The sequence below is a fragment of the Sminthopsis crassicaudata genome, chromosome 3 (genome assembly GCF_048593235.1).
Source record: "Sminthopsis crassicaudata isolate SCR6 chromosome 3, ASM4859323v1, whole genome shotgun sequence".
Classification (NCBI taxonomy): Eukaryota; Metazoa; Chordata; class Mammalia; order Dasyuromorphia; family Dasyuridae; genus Sminthopsis; species Sminthopsis crassicaudata.
The window spans coordinates 621,974,424-621,993,686 of record NC_133619.1 but is presented as its reverse complement, the minus strand read 5'-3'; the positions used below and the strand labels follow the sequence as shown (position 1 = coordinate 621,993,686).

At 46.7% G+C, this 19,263-nt stretch overlaps 1 protein-coding gene across 4 annotated transcripts in view; it reads left to right on the top strand.

Moving 5' to 3' along the window:
* The window catches only part of TMEM201 (transmembrane protein 201), a 37,763-nt gene extending 28,758 nt beyond the window's left edge, over positions 1–9,005 (top strand). For 2 of the 4 annotated variants that reach the window (XM_074306340.1, XM_074306343.1), the window contains exons 9-11: positions 1,486–1,785; positions 2,814–2,951; positions 5,030–9,005. In XM_074306340.1, the coding sequence (XP_074162441.1) occupies positions 1,486–1,785; positions 2,814–2,951; positions 5,030–5,127 (536 nt within the window). In that variant the 3' untranslated portion in view covers positions 5,128–9,005. Of the gene's footprint in view, positions 1–1,485; positions 1,786–2,504; positions 2,609–2,813; positions 2,952–5,029 lie in introns of those variants that run through there. The other 2 variants (XM_074306341.1, XM_074306344.1) reach the window with 2 other exon arrangements.
* Positions 9,006–19,263: the final 10,258 nt, after the last annotated feature.

Sequence of the window (19,263 nt, the reverse complement as noted above, 5' to 3'; positions counted from 1 at the left end):
AAGGGGGAGGGAAGAGGAGAGAATTCCAAACTCAAAATCTGGGGGGAAATGGTAAAATTGTTTTTGCACATAATTGGGGAAAAAAATAAAACATTAAAGAAAAATTTTTTAAAAGTTCTTTCATCAGGATGTCTCCATCTGTCAGGATTATTCAAGATCATCAAGCAAGGCATAAGATAGAGACATATGTACTCAACTTGTTTGCCTCTGTGATGGAGAGAGAGAGCTATCTTGAACTTAACATACTGAACAAAATGGGCATTTCCATATACATAGTAGAACATAGGATTATATGTGATTTTGTGAATCTCTTACATCTTTTAAAACGTGTAATAAGTTCAACATAACAGCTAGCATTTTCATAGCATTTAAGGTTTGCAAAGTATTCTACAAATATTGTTTTATTTTATCTTCTGAATAATCTTAGGAGGTGAGTGCTGTTACTATCCCCATTTTACAGAAACTTTATGAAGAAATTAAGTTAAGCAGAAGTTAAATGACTTGCCAAGGTCACACACAGCTAGTGTCTAGGGCTGAATCTGAACTTGAGTCTTCATGACTATGTTTAATGTGTGTTATACTGTAGTACCACCAAGCTCCTCTGTTTGATTTTTTCGGGCCATCCTTCTGTTTTTCTCTGCATTTTTCTTAAACCAAATGCTTATTAATATTCCCCCTCTCTTCTCTTTCTCTTGTATCTACTCCTTTTCTCCCTCCCAACCCATCCCAATTAGAAAATGGGGTTGGGGGGGAGGAGGAACAGTATTTATAACAAAAATATTTCTTTATAACCAAAATACATTAGCTGTGTCTGAAACTATGTTTTACCCCTGGAGTCCATCTGCTCTCTGTCAAAAGGTGTAATTCTCCAAAGAATGGAAAATCACAAAAAGAGGGCCATGAAGTCACAGCTGTGGGTATGGGTGGGCTGTAACCTAGTGCGGGGGAGAAATCTCAGACAAGAACAGAAAAAAAGCACGTCTTCAGGGAACTGTAGGGAGGAGATGGGAGGACAGCTCGATGCTGGACTTTGAGGAGGGGGAGTGAGCATGACCGACTTTCCATCAGTCAGTGCTCCAGATATGCTGGGCAGGGTAAGGGGTTCATGGGAGGGAGGGGGCAGGTGAGACTGAAGTTGAGTAGACTGCAATCCTGTCATTGGGTTGGACGCCTAAATCTATGAGATGGAGGGTCCGTTCACATGTTTGAATCAGAACAAATTATCCCAAGGGAAATGGGCCCTGTTTGGGGGGAGGGGGGAGTTATCTTTTGGTAGTAGCCAAGTATATTGGGTGATACTGGTTGAAATGTCCTCAGAGGTCCTTCCCAATCCTGATATTCTGTGACTAGATGGTTAAGATTCCCTGCTTACAGAGAATCCCTTTTCTCTCTTTGGTACCTATTTCCATCTCCACCTTTATTTGTCCCACCTGCTAGGAGTACATTTTTCCTCTCACAACCTGCCCTTTATTGTGTCTCCTCCAGATTACTTCACTCTGCTGTCTGGGAGCTGTGCCTCGTCCCCTATTCCTTCCCCAGCTCCCTCCGTGGCAGGATCTGTGGCCTCCAGCTCTGGCTCCCTTCGCCTCCGCCGGCCACTCATTAGCCCAGCCCGCCTCAACTTGAAGGGGCAGAAGCTTCTGCTTTTCCCATCCCCTGGAGAGATCCCCCACAGTCCCAGCAGCTCCGACGAGCCCGGTCCTGCTGACGGCAGTCTGCTCAGTCCAGAGTTCCCTCGGTTTCCTAGCAAGAGGCGCCCTGTCCAGGGCCTGCAGCGCATGCGTGGTAAGTCCTTTCTCCATCAGACTGGAAGAGGCGAGAGAGGCCTTGGGCCTGGGCCCCTTTAAGGTTTGACAAGCTACGTGTGGAACGTCAGGTCTGGCCCATCCTTGGGTAAGAGACCCGTGGGGAAGTGCACAAAGCTTGGGGGGGGGGAACCTTGAGCTGGGGGGGCAGGTGGGGGCCTGCTTTGGAGGAACTGACCAGGAGAGCTGTCCAGAAGTGAAAGGGCAGCTGGCTCAGGGAGTAATGAGCTCCCTGCCACTGGAGGGGTTCAAGCCACGCCTCAAAGAACCGAACACATGGAGGAGAGGAGATGCCTGTTGCTCTATGGGTTAAACCAGACTCCTGCAGGGGATCCTTTTCACGCTTAGATTGATTCCATAAATTTACTGGTGAAAACAAGACATCAAGTCCGTGCCATTTAATTCATCAACCCTTTCACAAAAACCTGTCGGTCGCTGACATCTGTGGTAAATAAAGCCAAAAGGGAAACGGCCGCCCTCAAGGAGCTTACGTTCTCCCGCGTGCTTTTGTAATGGTGCCCACTCCACAAACGTCCGGCTGTCCTTCCAGTTCCAAATGTGCGTGAGTGCCGTGGCCTGGGCCACCTTCCGGAGTCCGGCCCCGTTCAGTCACTGTCGTGGCTAGGTTATCTTGTGAGGCTGTTGTTTCCTGCCCTCCCCAGTCTGATTGCGTTTTCTTTTCCTTCTGTGATTTTTCAGTGGCCTGCAAGGTCCTCCCTCCTCCGCTCCCTGTGGTGGCTGTGTGGGCACTCTAAAGCTGTTGCTCACCACCCCAGATGCAGCTGCCTTGCAGTGATCCTTGAGTGAGCAAACAGCTTTTGCTTTCCTGCGGGGGTGAGAGGTGTCAGGTGTAGCCCTTTCCTTAGGTTGCTGGGGCCCCCCTTCCTCAACCTTGACCTAGAGCAATGGGAAGTGGCAAAGCAGAGCAGGTCAGACCTCCCTTGGCCCCCCCGTGTCCAGCCTGCACACGGAGCCATGCCCCTCCATCAGGCGTCTCTCTGTCCCCAGACCTGCGGTCCCAGGTGGAAAGCGGCAGCCTCTACAGCGACTTTTCCATCAGAAAAGAGGACAGCTCGTCCCACTCGTCGGCCTGCGTGGTGGACACCACGACCAAAGGGTGCCTGGAGGAGGCTGCGAGCTGGAGAGGTATGTGTCCTGGGCCTGGCCTCGGGCTCTGAGACAGAAGCCGAGCAGCCTTGGCCTCGAGGAGTTTACACTCTAGTGGACGCTTCTGTTTGGCTTATACGCTGTCCGGGGGTTCCGTTCCTTCAGAGCTCCCTTCCGGCCGTCTGCTCCAGGAAGATTTGCCGTCTAAGGCCTCAGGGCTGGTGCTGCTGGGATTCATTCCCAGGCTTACGTGCCACTTCCCTGCGTAGAACATTAGCTCCTGCAAGGACTTTCTCCTCCCTTATGTGTTTGTGTCCTGAGGCTTCAGTACCTTTTGACTGAATAATTTAATAAGGTACTTTCTAAACATATGACCCATGACCTTTGTCAAAATTCTTGTAGAAGTTGTGTGCTTGGCCCGTTTCAGGGTCCAGGACATTGCTCTGGGTTGGGGGGGTGGGCTTTTTCCACGTGCTACTTAATGGGCAGAGGGTTTGCGTGTGCCTGGGTCATGGCCTTCCCGGAGGGAATACAGGACCTCTGGCCGGGTACACTAATCCTTGGGAGAGTTCAAGGCCAGAAGCTTTGAGTAAACTTACTGGGCGTTCAGAGAAATGCCCAGGAGCCTGAGGTGATTGGTTGAAAGAAAATAACCCACAGACTGAATGAATGGTCAGGGGATCCTGAGACCTATGAGAAGGTCATAGATCTGAGAAGGGTGGGCGCAGATATGGGTGCTCTCAGCAAGGTTCAGGGGCTCTATCCCCCAAAAAGTACTCGAGACAAGGGAGAAGGGCAGGAATTATATTCCTCTGAACTTTGACTGAGGGCTCCTTGCAGGACAGCCTGCCTCTCACCAGGATTAGGTGAGATTAGGATTAGGGGGTTCAGAGACACCTTTTTCCTGACTAGCACATTCACCTATCAACCTACTGTCCATCAGAGGCAGTGAGGGAAAGGGGAGTGGGGGGAGGGGTCCTGCAGACAAGAGCTCGTAGCCTCCTGTCCTGGCCCTTATTCAGACCCTCTGGACCTTCACTTGGCTCCTGGTGAATGACGGGGAGCTGGACTGGCTGAGTTCTGAGGTCCCTCTCGGCACCCCTCCTCCAGTCCACTTCTCATGGCGCCTCAGTCTCAGAACCGGCCGGGCCACTGCAGTTGATTTGTGGGAATCTGAAAGAGAACAGGGGGGCCCACAGCACCTATCTTCAAAAAAGGGAAGAGATTGATGCCTGCCGGCCATAGCTTGGGGAGCGTAGCGGGGGTTTCCCACAGAGGGAGTAAGAGCCCAGAGAGAGGGCGGTGGGACGCCTTTTCCTTGTGAATGAGGGTTAGTCACCTCTCAGCACTGGCGGGCGCTGATGAGATCACTCCCCTAAACTTTGGGAAACTCACAGGCCACTCACTGGGCAAGATGGTGACCCTTGGGCCTGGGCGTAAATGCTGGTTGGCCGTTCAGTGGCCTCTTGGCAGGAGGTCTCCAGGGGATCTCTCAGGGGTTCTGGGCTTGGGTCTAGATTGAAGATAAAGGTGGCGCGCGCTTATGGAACTGGCAGAGGACTTAAAGCCAGGGAAGGGTAACAGCGCACAGGGAGGGCCGGGACAGTGCAAAGAGATGGGACAGACCAGAACATTGCACTGAATCCGATAACAGTGAAATTTACCCAGAATGCACTTCGAGAGGGTTTTTAGCAGCCTTGCCTTCTGGTTCCCAAAGTGAGCGTCACAGAGAATGGGAGAAGCTCCAGCAGCAGCCCCCCAAGCACCTGTGGGGCACCTGCTGGGAGCCTGGCCTGCCTCGGGCCCTGCCTCCTGGAAAATTCTCTTGGTTGGGTGCACTCCATTCTAGGGAGGGGGCATGGAGTGCTGCCAGGACCGTCGGGGGCTTCAAGCCCAGCCATAGAAAGGGATTGGCACTTGTTGGCCTGGGGGCTTGGGCTTGGCGCCAGAGGGCAGAAGTAGGAGCTGCGTGGCACAAGGTGGAAAGAGGCCCCGATAGGCACAAGGTCTGGAGAAACAGGCCGGGCTGGATCAGGTCAGGCCGGAGGATTCTGCTGCGGGAGGGCCGTGGGCTCCTCCAGCCCGGACCCCCACCACAATCCTCTCTCTCCTTTCAGCTCGCTTCGGCAGCTCGGTGGTACGTGGCCTCCTGGCCGTGAGCCTGGCGGCCAACGCTCTCTTCACGTCTGCCTACCTGTACCAGAGCCTGCGCTGAGCCCTGCCGCAGGGGCGCCGGGCCTCCCACGCCCTCGGACCGCCCCGCAGGAGGGGCTCCCGTAACGCATGCCGCTGCGGGTCACACCGCCCCCACCTCTGCCCTCCCCCACGGGCCTGGCTCATTCCTTCCGCCACCACCAAAGACTGCAGGGCGAGAATCCCACCCCGGGAAACCACCTGGGGTCCGCTCCCCACCCTGCCGACATCTCCGGCTATCGTCCTTCCGAGCCCGGTGACTTCGGTATTGTGTATTCAGGAATGGAAGCAGCTGCTGCTGGGGAAAGAGGCCGGCCTGCCTCAAAGGAGAGACCCGTCCAGGGTTTGGCATGAGCCACAGTAGCTGGTCCCATCTTCCCTTTTTGCCTATTTTCTAAACAAGACAGCTGCTCTGCCCAGGGCTCGGGCTTAGGCCCTCGGTGGTCTTCTGGGTCCAGCATGAGGGCTCTCTCTGGTTGCTCAGTCCTATGGGGGTGTCTGGAGTCCAGGCTTCCCCAGAATGTTCCTCTGGCCAGAGGGACCACTACCACTGCCCTGCTGGGCACTTGGGTCACCACAAGCCAGACTGTTTTCCCGTCCTGTCCCATCCCATCTTGTCTGTGGGGCATGGTTTGGGAGGAGCCCTCCCGAGGGCTTAGCTGGGTGCTGTGTTCCTTGGGGCTCAGAAACACTCATGGGGGCGGGAGGGGGTGCGTTTCATTCTGGAGCAAGAAAAGGTAGTGAATTTGAGGGCCCTGGACCGGGAAGCCTAGCATCTGAAGGACGAGCATCCTCTGCCTTGCCCTCTTGGGCTTTGGTCCCTCTGTCTGTCTCCTGCTGGGGCATGAAATCTGTGCCGAGGAAGCACCTTCCTCTGTGGCCACCACTTAGGCCTTCTGCCCCCACTCCTTCCTCATCCCTTCACACGTTTTGGACCTGAGCAGCCAGATTGCCCCCCCCCCCCCGCCCCAATTACCGCATTTTGTCCCAGCTCCCCTACCCCAAGGTGCCCTAGGGCTGAGTGTCAGCCTGCCTCCCTCCCCCTCTCCTCCTGCCCTTGCCCAGCTCTCTTCTTGTGGCCTAGAGCCGCCCTTGTGCCCTAATGTTTTTTCTAGGACAGCTCCTCTCTTTCTTCCCACCCACTGCCAGTGGGGGGCTTCACTGTGAAACCTCTCCCCCAAACGATCTGCCCGGTCAGAGGGGACAGATGGTGCTACCTCCAGCTTCTGTGCTTTTCTTGGAGACCCCACCATCTGGGTTCGGCTGGCCCCCCTGCCAGCCCCCTGCTGCACCCGCCTCTGCTTTCACCCCCATTTCCTCTTTTCTTCTGGTGACTGCTAGTACGGTGATTTTATCCGGCTGTGCTTCTTTTTTCCTTCCTGACTCTCTCATGCTGTGTCCCCAGTGAGCTTGAGAGGGGGAAAACGGGCTTTTGCTGTCTGGTGCTTGAACTCTCTGGGAGGCCTGATGGCCGACGAGACTCGTGTCCACGTCTGTGTGGCGCTTGTGATCGGAGCCAAACTGGGCACATCGATGGCCCTGAGCTTGTGCTGTATTGTGTGTGTCTGCGTCACACAGCTACGGTATGGATGCTCGTAGGGTGGGCGTCTGTCTCGTGGAATCAGGCCCCTGCCTGTGAGGGAGTTCTTGGCAGGGCTGAGAGAACATTCAGAAGGTTATTGGTTCTTACACACGGTGGTGTCAGAGGAGGGCATTTTATTGTTCTAAAAAAGGTTTTGGGTTTTTTTAACCCAGTCAGGTGTTTGGAGAATAAACTGTCTTAGAATCTTTTGAACTAAGACTTCAGGGTTCTTACTCTTGGAAATGTTTTTTCTTACTATTTCTTACCAAATGTTTGGAGAAGGGACAGTGACTGGGAGGCCACTGAGACCTCAGTGAATTTGCCTTCCTCCCATCCCAGTCCCTTCTTCTCACCCTCCCAAGGGGATGGATCTGCTTTTCTGGGAACTTTCCTTGAGGGCTGAGAGGCAGTTCTGATTCAGGAAGTCCTATTCCTGACAGGCAGGCAGCGTGACCCTGGGCAAGTCATTGGACCCCCAACTCTCTTAAGACTTAATTTACAGAGGAATTGATTTAGTCACAGATCTGGGAGATTGATACCACTCAGTCCTAACTAGTTAGAACTTAAAAAACTAGGTTGAGTGGTTTGTTTTTTGTTTGTTTTTTCCAATTTTAATAAATTAGTCCAAACAGTGAGGTTTTTGTTTGTTTTAAACACAAACACCACCTCTGTTTTCCCCATGACTCCCTTCCCAAAGAAATAGTGAATGGGGACCCTTCAGATAGTGCTGAAGTCTCCCAGCTGGGCCAGAGCAACCCCTCAGGGCTCAGGTGCTGCCTTGAGGGAAGAGCCTCCCCTTCCTCCTCACCCCAGCTCATCTAACCTCTATAGGAGACTCCTTATGAGGGAAGCCAGGCAGCAAAATCCCCCAGCCCCCTCTCCCAAGCTTTCTTCACTCACCGTTATTAGTGGGCCATGTGCTGTAGAGGGGTATCAAACTGTGTGGGGAAGGGGGGTGGGACATGGGGGATGGGATGGGGATCTCCCAGTTGGTTTAGAGTTTTGTTCTGTTTCAAGCAAAAAAAAAAAAAAGAAGAAGAGCAAGAGACAAACCTTATTTTTCTTTATAAAAGGAAATTAAAAAAAGATGTCTGATATTTTTTGAATTTTGATTTTTTTAAATGTTGAAATATAAATCTCAGTGGTGTGTTCGCATTTATTTATGCTTCTGGTCAGTATTGCCATTGCCTGGCTACGTGGTGGGCTGGGGCTGAGGATCTGGGCTTGGAATTAGGAAGAGAAGCTTCCTGCCTTGAGAGAAGGAGATTTTTCCTGATCTGGGGATATTTTGGGATCCCCAGGAAAGCGAAGGTGAGGGAGCTGACCAATGCTTCCTGAAGCTGCAGCAGTATTAGCTTAGTTAGCTCAGATTTTCATGAGTGTTAACAGTTCAACCTACCAGAGCAATAGAGATGCTGGATGTGGTCAGGGCTCACAGGGAGGGCGCCAAGTTCTCTGCTAGGTACCGAAGAAAAATAAGAAGAAAAATAGTTTTCTTCTATTTGTTTTGGGTTCTTGCAGTTCTTTTTGTTTTACTTTATCAGCACCATCCTGGTCTCCTTGCTTCCTGCATCTTCTTGCTCTGATCTGTCTGCATTGTGGTTGCCACTCCATTCCTAGAGCATGGGGATCTGGCTGTTAGATCTGTGCTGAAGAATCTTCATTGGCTCCCCACTGCCTCTAGGATGGGATGCAAACTGCCTCGAAGCCTTTCCTCCAGTGGCTCTAGTCTACCTTTCTAAACTACAGATTGCTCCCCTTTCATGCTTTCTGTGGTGGTTCTCATCTTTTTTTTTTCAGCCCAGGATTCGGTGTTCTTTGCCATGAGGAACCACAACCTTGGGATTTGGCAGCAGTGTAAGAGAGGCGGTGCAATTTCCCTTCAATAAGAGAAGAATTTTTGGTGAATCCTTTGTAGAGAAGTGTGTACATGTCCTAAATAAGTTGTATTCATTTTTTTTTTTCAAAAGGTACACTTAACTACACTGATGCGCTGTCTACATAAAGTCTGCACTCAACAAAACAATCGATTTTATCTTCAGTAACCAGACATTCAAAATCTGGGTGCTCCCAGGCACACTCTCGGAGGACACTGTCTAGTCCACCTGATTCTCCTGTCCTCCACCCACAAGGGCCCCTCTCCTGTCCTCGGACCTGGAATACGATTCCGTCACACCTGGTGCAATCCTTGGCTTTGAAAGAGCCTCCAAGACCTTTTTATTCTCCCTTAGCTTTGCACATTATTTGATACATATTTATCAACTTGACTCAGTCTCCCTCCCTTTCCTATTTCTATTGGAATAAAATCATCCTGTAAATATTTTTTTTTTTGTTCACGTAAATGTGTCCCTGGAAGGGCTCAGGGGGCCAGTCTTCATTCCCTTCCAGCCTTGTTCCTGAATTTCCAGAAAGGTGGAAACAAGTGTTTATTAAGCACCTAACATGCACTAGACTGAACTAAGTGCTTTAAAAGCGCAAATTAAGTACTCAGACAATCTTAGGGGGCAAGTGCTGTTATCCCCACTTTATATTTTAGGAAACTGAGGTTTGACTGACAGGATCACATAGCTGTTAAGTGTCGAAGGGCTGACTGCAGGCCCAGAGCTCTTCCCCTGCTGGTAGAACTCCAAAAAACAGCCAGAACTTTCCACAACTCCTAGGCCTCCTCACCTTGGGAAGTCCCCTACAAGTCACCATCTTGGTGAGCTCTGCACAGGCCTTCATTTTGTGGAGGGGCCAAGGCTGGACCTTTTCTTACAGGATCTGTCCCCAACTCTCCAGGGTTCAACACCATGGCCCCTCTGCTTTTCAGCTCCCTTCTGGGTGTCTGTTTCCCCATTAGAATGTAAGTTCCATGAGGGCAGGGACTTCTTTCTCTTTGCTTTTATTTGTATTACTTTTCAGATAGCCAGCCCCAGGTTGATAAGAACTAGAATCCTCACTTAATACAGTACCTGGCACATAGTAAGCAAAAAATGCCTAATTTTCTTAAGTTCATTTTCCCAATAGAAGATAAACTCCTTGAAGACAGTTATTTCATGTTTGTGTCTCTGGCCCAGAAGCTAACGTGGTGTTTGTTATTTGCTTGATTCCAAGTATTACACCATTTAACTTGAACCCTTTCATTCATGCACTTAAGCATTTAATAGTTAAAACACCCCCGATTAAACAGAACATATACAACAGTATATGTGACATTCCATACTTGTAGACCAGTCTAGGAGAAAAGTGTTTTTTAATTCTCTAGAATCCAGCTTCCTAAACTGATTCAAACATTTCATAACTGAATGTGGGCTTCGGTCATAAAATTATGACTTATTATTAGTAAATATTTTACTTGCTTAGCTATTTTATGATTATATACTCGGTCACTAAACTTTACAGAGTAAGAAAGGGTCCGGAGTGGAAAATGTTTCAAGAAGCGCTGGGCTAGAACAGAGATGAATGACCATTACAGATAAAATCCAAGTCCCGCCACCTCTCATTTGTTTTCCTATACATGACTAGTCACTGCGTGGGTCTTCCTAGCTCTGCTCATTCAAGTCTAGGTGCTATGTTTTAAAGGGAAGGACATTGATCAGACACAATGGCGACTAGTCCAGAGTGCCTCATGAGGGAGGAATTGTATCCTGGATAAGAGAAGACTTGAGTGAGAGGGGGTAGCCAAAGTCTCCCTGCCCTTAAATATTTGAAGGACTGTCCAGTGGAAAAGGGTTTTGCTTTGCTCCACTAGGGGCCAGAGGGCCTACTGGGTGGGGTAATTTTGTGGTTTGTCATGTCTGACTCTTCAGGATTCCACTTGGGGTTTTCTTGGCAAAGATTTTGATTTGCCATTTGCCATTTCTGTCTCCAGCTCATTTTATAGACAAGGAAATGATTTCCTCTCTTTCCAATGGTCCCTCCTGTATTACCCTGCCAAGCATCAGGCCCATAAGAGCCCCAGCATCTTCCTCCTCCTCAGCTCTCACTGTCCCAATTCATCTTCCAGCAGAGCTGCCAATTTTCCTAAGACACAGACCTGCTCATGTTAGTCCCATGCTCAAAAATCCTGACATTAAAGCACCCCCCACAATCTGGCTGCCTACCACCCTTCTCACCTTATTTCATCCAAGACCTTTGGCTCTTCACGTCCCAGTCAAACAGCTTCCAAGCCTCCCTGAACTTGGTGCTTCGTGTCCATTCTCAGTGATTTTGTTCAGGCTGCTTCTTGTGCCGCCTGTTCTCGACCCTAAGAACTCCTAGCTTCCTCACAGAGCCCTCAGAAGCGAAGGCTCCAGCCTCATTACTGGCCCTCCCCTCCCCAAATTGCACTTACCGATACATATGTGTCAAGGAATAATTTGTTAAGTATCTACCATTCATCCAGTAATCTTTTATTAAACATCCACTATGGGCCAGGCCCTGTGCCAAATGCTGGGGATATAAAGAGAAAAAAGGCATTCCCTGCCCTCGGGGAGCTTACAGTCAAGGGATAGGAACTACACGTAAATGGGTAAGTTACACAAAAGAACTGGAGTGTGGAGAAGGCAGGTTTTGGATGAAGAGCAGGTAATTAGTTATGGAAAAGGAGTTCTGGAAAGCATGGGAAAGCAAGGAGGGATGTGGCTGCTCAGAGAAGTGGCCAGGAAGGCCATTTATCTACATCTGATTAGGACTGGCTTACCTATAACTTTCCCACTATCACGGTGGTCCTCTTCCTTCCCAAGTCATGTCACTTGGTTCCTCTATAGCAGAGATTCTTGATCTGGAGTCTAAAAAATATAGGCTTATGTGTGTATGTAAATATACACACACAACTGTTTCAATATAATTGGTTTCCTTTATAGTAGGTAGTTTATACATATAAAAATATTTGGGAAAAGGGTCCATATGCTTCATGTCAACCCTTCCCTGCTCTTCATATCTTCTAGTCCAGTGGTCCTCAGACTTTTTAAATAGGGGCCAGTTCACTGTCCCTCAGACTGTGGGAGGGCTGGACTTTAGTAAAAACAAAAACTCACACTCTGTCTCCGCCCATTTGCCATAACCAGGTGGGCCGCATCCGGCCCATGGGCCATAGTTTGAGAACCCTTGTTCTAGTCTGTCATATTAAACCAAGAGTTAGCTGTCTGGGCCTGGACAAGGAAGTTCTTTTGTACAACACCGAGGTTGTTTCAATGATAATTACTATCCATGAGGTCCTTAAACATTTACAAAATGCTTGACACATTTTTTTCCATGTGTAGGTAATGTGGAGTGGGTATTCCCATTTTACCAATGAGCAAACCAAGGCTCAGAGAGTGAGTGAATAAGGTCCCTGAGCTTGCAAATGTGCCAGTCTTTCTGAGTTCTTCCCACCCACAGATTTTATTTTATATAATTATATTTACATCATATTGTTACACTGTTTAATATATTTATTGCTTGGTACAAATATATTTCTGATATATTGAATATATGTTATATTTATTACATATTAAAGATAATATATTCTATTTGTTGTTAGCTACATTAGATGCAACTAGGTAACAAAGTAGATGGATATCTCCCTGGGCCTGGAATCAAGATTTATTTTCTTTCTTTTTTATTTATTTCCCCTGAGACAATTGGGGTCACACAGCTAAGAAGTATTAAATGTCTGAGACCAAATTTGAACGCAGGTCCTCCTAATTTCAGAGCTGGTGCTCTATCCACTGCACCACCTAGCTGCCGCTAAGATTTATTTTCATGAGTTCAAATTAGACAATTTAGTAGCTTTGGTGATCCTCAGCAAATCACTTAACCTTGTTTGTCCTTATCTGTAAAGTCAACTGGAGAAGATTGGTAAAAAAACACTCCAGTATCTTTGAAGAGATAATCCCAAAATGGAGACACAACTGAGCAACAACATTGTTATGTTATATATTTATGTATGTTTTATATGTTTGTGTATGCACATATATGTGTATGTATACACACACACACACAAACCCTAACTGAATATCACCTAGAAGCAAGGTAATTAAGGAGGAAGTGCCTAGAAGTGACTACTCTATGTGACCAAGACTAGCTTGTAAATTCATGCAGAGTAAACTCTCAGGAACAATGGTCCAGACTCATACAATATTTTATAGAACAGGAAATGCTACTAGACTGAAATCTCCATGAGGACAGAGACTGTCCTGTCTAAATTTTGTATGTTCCCCATGTACAGATAGCACTTAGTTGATGCATGAAGGAAGGAATCAGTCACAGAAGTCAGAGAAACCAACCAGTCCACATCCCGTGCCTCCCAAGTCATCACGGTAGAGTTGGACGCCACTCATCAGGCCTGACTTTGAAACCCAGATTGACTTCATTACCCCCAGTTCCACCTTGTGTCCAAGACTAGATTTGAATCCGTGTGTTTTGACTCCAACACCGGGACTGCTGCTCGTGCACTGTTGGAGTTGAATGATGTGGGCTCAAGTTCTGACTGTTACTCCCTTCCCTTTCTTGGGGCTTCACTTCTCTAGGCTTCTATTTCCTCATCTATAAAGTGAAAAGGTTGATTTAGAATAGATGGCTTCTAAAATCCCTCCCAACTCTAAGGTTATGAGTCCATGACCTTATCTTTAGAAGCAATGGTTTAACACTCCCTATAAAGGAAGAAAAGCGTTCCTAAGACTCGGGCGCAGTTGGCCGATAAAGGAAAATGTGTTAGGTGCCCAGTGCATGCCAGGTGCTAGGCTGAGCGGAAAGGCAGCCCCTGCCTTCATGGAGCTTTCATTCTAGCGGGAGGAGACAGCAGTCATTAAAACTGGTGAGATGGGATAATAAGTGCCTGCTGGGGACAAAATGGAAAAGGAGTCCGGAGAATTACGGGCTTAAAATGACAGGTAAGTTAAAATACTATGTTCAATGATAGGATAAAATGAGGAAGAGCTTCGCGAGGTGAAGACCTGCGTGCTGGCACCAGCTCCCATGGGCTTAAAGAGCTAGTGGTTGAGGCATTTTGGAAATCGTCAAGTACCACAAATCAGGGCTTGATTTATTGTTTTGTTGGTAGTTTAGACTTAGAATGTGATGGAGAAAATGTTGATGCAGATTTTAAATGTAAAAGCATCTTTGGGGGGGGGGGAAGGTGTATTTACTAGAGAGCCACTTGTTAAACACCAACACAATCTTGGGTGAAAGCCTTGCCTGTATGAAGATGAGGCAGAGATGGAGAAGTCAATAGGGGAATTATGGGCCTGATGGAATTGGAATTGGGGAAGAAGCCTTTGGGGGTTTACTTTTCAGATACCCAGCCCCAGGTTGGTAGGAATAGGTCAGATTTTATTGACTATGGAAGGAACATACACGTTAGGTTCCAGTGTACTGCAGACAGCTCTCCTGGCAAGTATCGGCACAGGTCTGGCAGTCCTGTGCCCCCCTCCACCCCCCAGCACACACTTTGTAGAACAAAACAGCAGGTGTTGGTGCCAAGCTGTAGCCCAAATTACAAGGCTGGAGACTTAATGAGGCCCCCTTGTTCCCGGAGGGGGCTAGTACTTCAGAAGGCCTACTCTTAAGTGTGGGATTTAGCTCAGCCACCCGGGAGGGGGGGATTAGTGGGGAGGGGGGCACACCAGAGAGAGAGGTATTCAGGGGAGCACCTGAGGCTTTCCAGGCGAAACTTCCTCCCTGCCACATTTCTGCCTTTGTCCCCTGCCTCATTATGTCTAGAATACCTTCCTCTCCTCTCATCCTTTGAGTTTGGCCTCTGACAATTACTCAGTGTCTGACTACCTGGTTACTTGTGAGCAAGTCAATTCCCTGATCTGGTGCCTCAGTTTCTTAATCTATAAAATGGAGGAAGGGGTGTGTGATACCAGGTTATTTCTAGACTTTTGATCCCAGACCTAAATGTGAACTTAATGAATGAAAATGAATAAGAAAACACATTTCTATAGTATTTGAAACCCTTGCCTCAGAACAATACCGAGCACTGGGCCTGATACCTACTACATACTTACTGACAGCCCTGTAAGGTAGTAGGTGGTACTGAGAATTATTGTCCCCATTTTATGGATAAGTAAACTGAGGCTTATGGAGGTGAAGGGACTAATCATAGGATTTATCTTGGACAACAAAATGGGAAGTGATCAGAGATCAGTTAGGGCCAGCCTACCTCATTTTGCAGATTCGAGGAAGCTTAGAATTGACACAGCACCTACTATGTGCCAGGTGCTGTGCTGAGCATTTTTTAAAACAATATTATTTCAGTTGACTTTAACAACAACCTTGCAAAGCAAATGCAATTATGATCTTCATCTTAAAGCTGAGGAAACTGAGGCAGATATAAGTTAAATGACTTGAACAAGATCGCTAATCGAGGAAGTGTCTAAGGCCAGATTTGAATGCAAGTTCTGATTCTAGACCCAGCAATCTATTCACTGTAGATCCTCACTAATATGATTTCTAGTCCAGGATTAGGTAGGGACTCCAGTTTCTTCAAGTTAGAGATAATAATTGTAATCACAACTCACATTTGTATCATACTTTTAAGGTTTATACAAGAATTGCCTCATCACATTCCTGTCAGCTAGGGAGAAGTAGTGGGACATTTTTAGTGCCCATTTTACAGAGAGGGAAACAGGCCCTTTGGGGTTAAATGCATTTCCCAAGTAGTAAATGGCAAAGGTGGAATTGCAACCCAGACTCTGAAACTCTTAAGTCCAAGTTTTACATCCCATTGGCCCCAGACAATGTAGAATCCTTCCTTTTATGGGGATAAGGGAGAGGTGAACAAAAGGCTGTTTGAGAAGAATATGGAAAGATGGTGGAATTTGGAGCCAGGCTCCCTGGGTCCAAATCTCAGCCCAGACCGACAGGGAGGCCTTCCCTGTGTGACTTTGGTCCTCAACTTCATCAGTAACAGGAGTAGCGTGAACCAGATGTTTTCTGAGTCCATCCATTCTCGAAGTGAATAATGGAGCTCTGAAGAAGAGAAATTAGGAGGGAGGGATGGATACTCTTATCCTGGAAAGTGAGGAAGGCTTAGAAAAAGTAGGAGGGGACTGGGGGAGAAAGGAGTATTCTGAAAGAAAAGGGTAGGAGGAATAATGGGGGGGAGGGAATTGAGGCACAGACCTGAAACCTGCTTGTGAGTTGGGACATCTCCATTAACATCTCTTAGCCCCAGGCCTTCTCTGGGTAACTGGAGCTTGCCCATCCTTTGCTGCAATGTCTATTTCCAGTCCATTTTAAGCCTCCAAAACTACCGTGATTATCACTCCCATTTTGGGCCACTTGGGGGTGCTGTGGCTGAAGCCTGGAAGATCTAAGTTCAAATGCAGCTTAGACACAATAGCTGAGCAAGTCATTGAACTTCCAACCTCAGTTTCCTTATCTGTAAAATGGGATAATTATAGCACCTTTCCCTCCCAGAGCTGTTGTGAGGATCAAATAAAATTTGTAAATGATTTGCCAACCTTAAAGTATCGTGCTTATTATTAAATTGTTTATAATCTTAAATATATATTTCACAATATAATCACATCATATATATGAAGATACAATATATTATACATTGTAAATATAAAATATATTTATATATATATTTTTTTGTTCAGTTGCTTCAATCATGTCCCCATGAACCCATTTGGGGTTTTCTTGGCAGAAATTCTGGAGTGATTTGCCATTTCCTTCTTCATTTTACAGATGAGGAAACTGAGTCAAACAGGGTGAAGTGACTTGCTCAGGATAACATAGCTAGTAAGTGTCTGGCACCAGATTTGAATTCAGGAATAGGAGTCTTCCTGATTTTAGCCCCAGCACCCTGTGCTACCTAGATATCCCATTTATATAATATCTAACAAATACATGACAAAAATTTATAATATAATTATTACAGATAAGTAAATGAGAGGTTATTCGACAAAAAATGTATTAAATACTTTCTATCTAGAAGTAAGTGGGGACACAAATTAGAAACAAAATCTGTGACTGTCCTCAAACAGCTTCCATTCTCCTGGGAGAGAGACATTGATGGATACATAGAAGATGCTGACAGAGTCTACAAAAGGTAACCTCAAGGAAGAAAGTACTAAATGCCAGGGGACCTTAAATGCCTCCCACACATTGAAGCTGAGTCTGGAAAGAAACCAGAGACACTAAGAGGCAGTGATGGAGAGAGTGAGCATCCAAGGCAGAGACGGAGGATGACCCCTGTGTGGGGAGAAGAAAGTGGCAATGGGCAAAGGGGAATAGTGCTGAAGAAAACTGCCAAAAAAGGGTTCACATTCACACAACCACTGGCAGAGGTTAGATCGGAACTTCCATGCTATCTCTGAGACTTCAAACTTTTAGAAGCTGAAAAATATTTCCTAGAAAAGCATGCTTGGAGAGAAGGAAGGAGGAAGGGGGAAATCTGGCTTTCCATAGGTCTAGACAGCTTGCAAGATGAAGAAACATTTTCCTATTGATGTAGACTTGGAATTAGGAGACATTGGAAATCTCACCTCAGATACTGTATGAGAAGAGACAAGCCATCACCCCTTTCTAAGAATCTCTGAAGGGATAAGACTTGGATTATATTGACTTAAGTAATTTTTGGATGCAGAAATTCTACCATCTCAGGCCAGCCCTCACTGTAACTTTTTGTTTGAAATTTTCAATAGTATTTTATTTTCCCAAATACGTGTAAAAGAAAGTTTTCAACATTTCATCTTATGAGACTTGTTGTTCCAAATTTTTCTCCCTCTCTCTCTCCCCTAGACAGCAAGCAATCTGATATGTTAAGCATGTGCAATTCTTCTAAATGTTTCCTCATTAGTCATGCTGCGCAAGAAAAATTAGACCAGAAGGGGAAAAGATACAAGAAAGAAAAAAAAAAAGTACACAAACAAACAACAAAGAAAGGTGAAAACACTGTTTTGCTCCAGGTTCAGTCTCTGTAGTTCCCTCTCTGGATGTGGATAGTTCTTCCCATCACAAGTCTATTGGAATTGCTTTAAAGCATCTCATAAAGCCCATCACAGTTGATCATCACGTAATCTTTTTGCTGTGTACAATATTCTCCTGGTTCTGCTCACTTCACTCAGCATCAGTTCATGTAAGTTTTTCCAGGTTCTTCTGAAATCAGCCTGTTTGTCACTTCTTATAGAACAATATTCCAGTACTTCATTTAGCATCATTCAGCCATTTCCCAACAGATGGACTTTTTTTTACTCAACTTCCTTTGCTACTTCAAAAAGGGCTGCTATAAACATTTTTGCACATGTCAATCCTTTCCTTTCTTTTATAATCTCTTCGGGATACAAACCCAGGGGAGACACTGCTGGATCAAAGGGTAAAATATATGGATTTTTTTTTTTTTTTTGAGGCTGGGGTTAAGTGACTTGCCCAGGGTCACACAACTAGGAAGTGTTAAGTGTCTGAGACCAGATTTGAACTCCGGTCCTCCTGAATTCAGGGCTGGTGCTCTATCCACTGTGCCACCTAGCTGCACCATATGTGCAATTTTAAAAACATATTTCCATACTTGTAGTGCAAGAAAAATCAGATCAAAAGGGAGAAAAATTACGAGAAAGAAGACAAACAAAAGTGAAAACACTGTACTTTGATCCATATTCCATCTCTGTAGTTCTCTACCTGGATTTAAATGGCATTTTCCATCCCAAATCTATTGGAATTGCCATGAATCACTGCATTATTGAAAAGAGCCAAGTTCATCGCAGCTGATCATCACACAATCTTATTACTATGTACAGTTCTTTTTTTTTTTTTCCCCCCTGAGGCTGGGGTTAAGTGACTCGCCCAGGGTCACACAGCTAGGAAGTGTTAAGTGTTTGAGACCAGATTTGAACTCCGGTCCTCCTGAATTCAAGGCTGGTGCTCTATCCACTGCGTCACCTAGCTGCCCCCACTATGTACAGTTCTGCTCACTTCTCTCCAGGCTCTTCTGAAATCAGCCTGCTCATTATTTCTTATAGAACAATAATATTCCATTAATTCATATAACAATGAATTCACCTGATGGGCATCCGCTCGATTTCTAGTTCCTTGCCACTACAAAGGGAACTGCTACAAACAGTTTTCACACTGCTTCCTTTTCCCCTCTTTTATAATCTCTGGCAAACAGACCCAGCCTCGCTGTAACTTTCTAGGCTCGGTGGGCTACCCGAAGCGCTGAGTGTCCGGGATCATCCCAATATACTGACTTGGTGCCTCATTTCCTCTTTCATACATAGAATAAAACTCCCAGCACCCATCTCACAAGGTTCAGATGAGATCACGCATGTAAACTTTAATGAGATCCCGTACAATAAGCATTTTGTCATTTCCTTGGTATATACATATCCGTTACTATCATTTTTCTAAGCCACTAAGAAGAGTAGATCAGGGCTGGAGCAGCTAGGCTGTGTTTCCCGCTTGATAACCTCAGCCCTCCAGTGACCCTGGGCACAACTGCCCACTGGCTAGATGCCTCTTGGCCTAGCGGAGGTCAGTCCCGCTTTTTTACCAGAGAACACTCATTGCCACCCCCACCCCCACATCGTTCTACCCTCCATGCCAAAGGGCCCCCCCCCACTTTGTCTAAATTTTGCTGCTGCCAGACACAAGTGTTAGGTGGGGAAAACACACACACGTGTA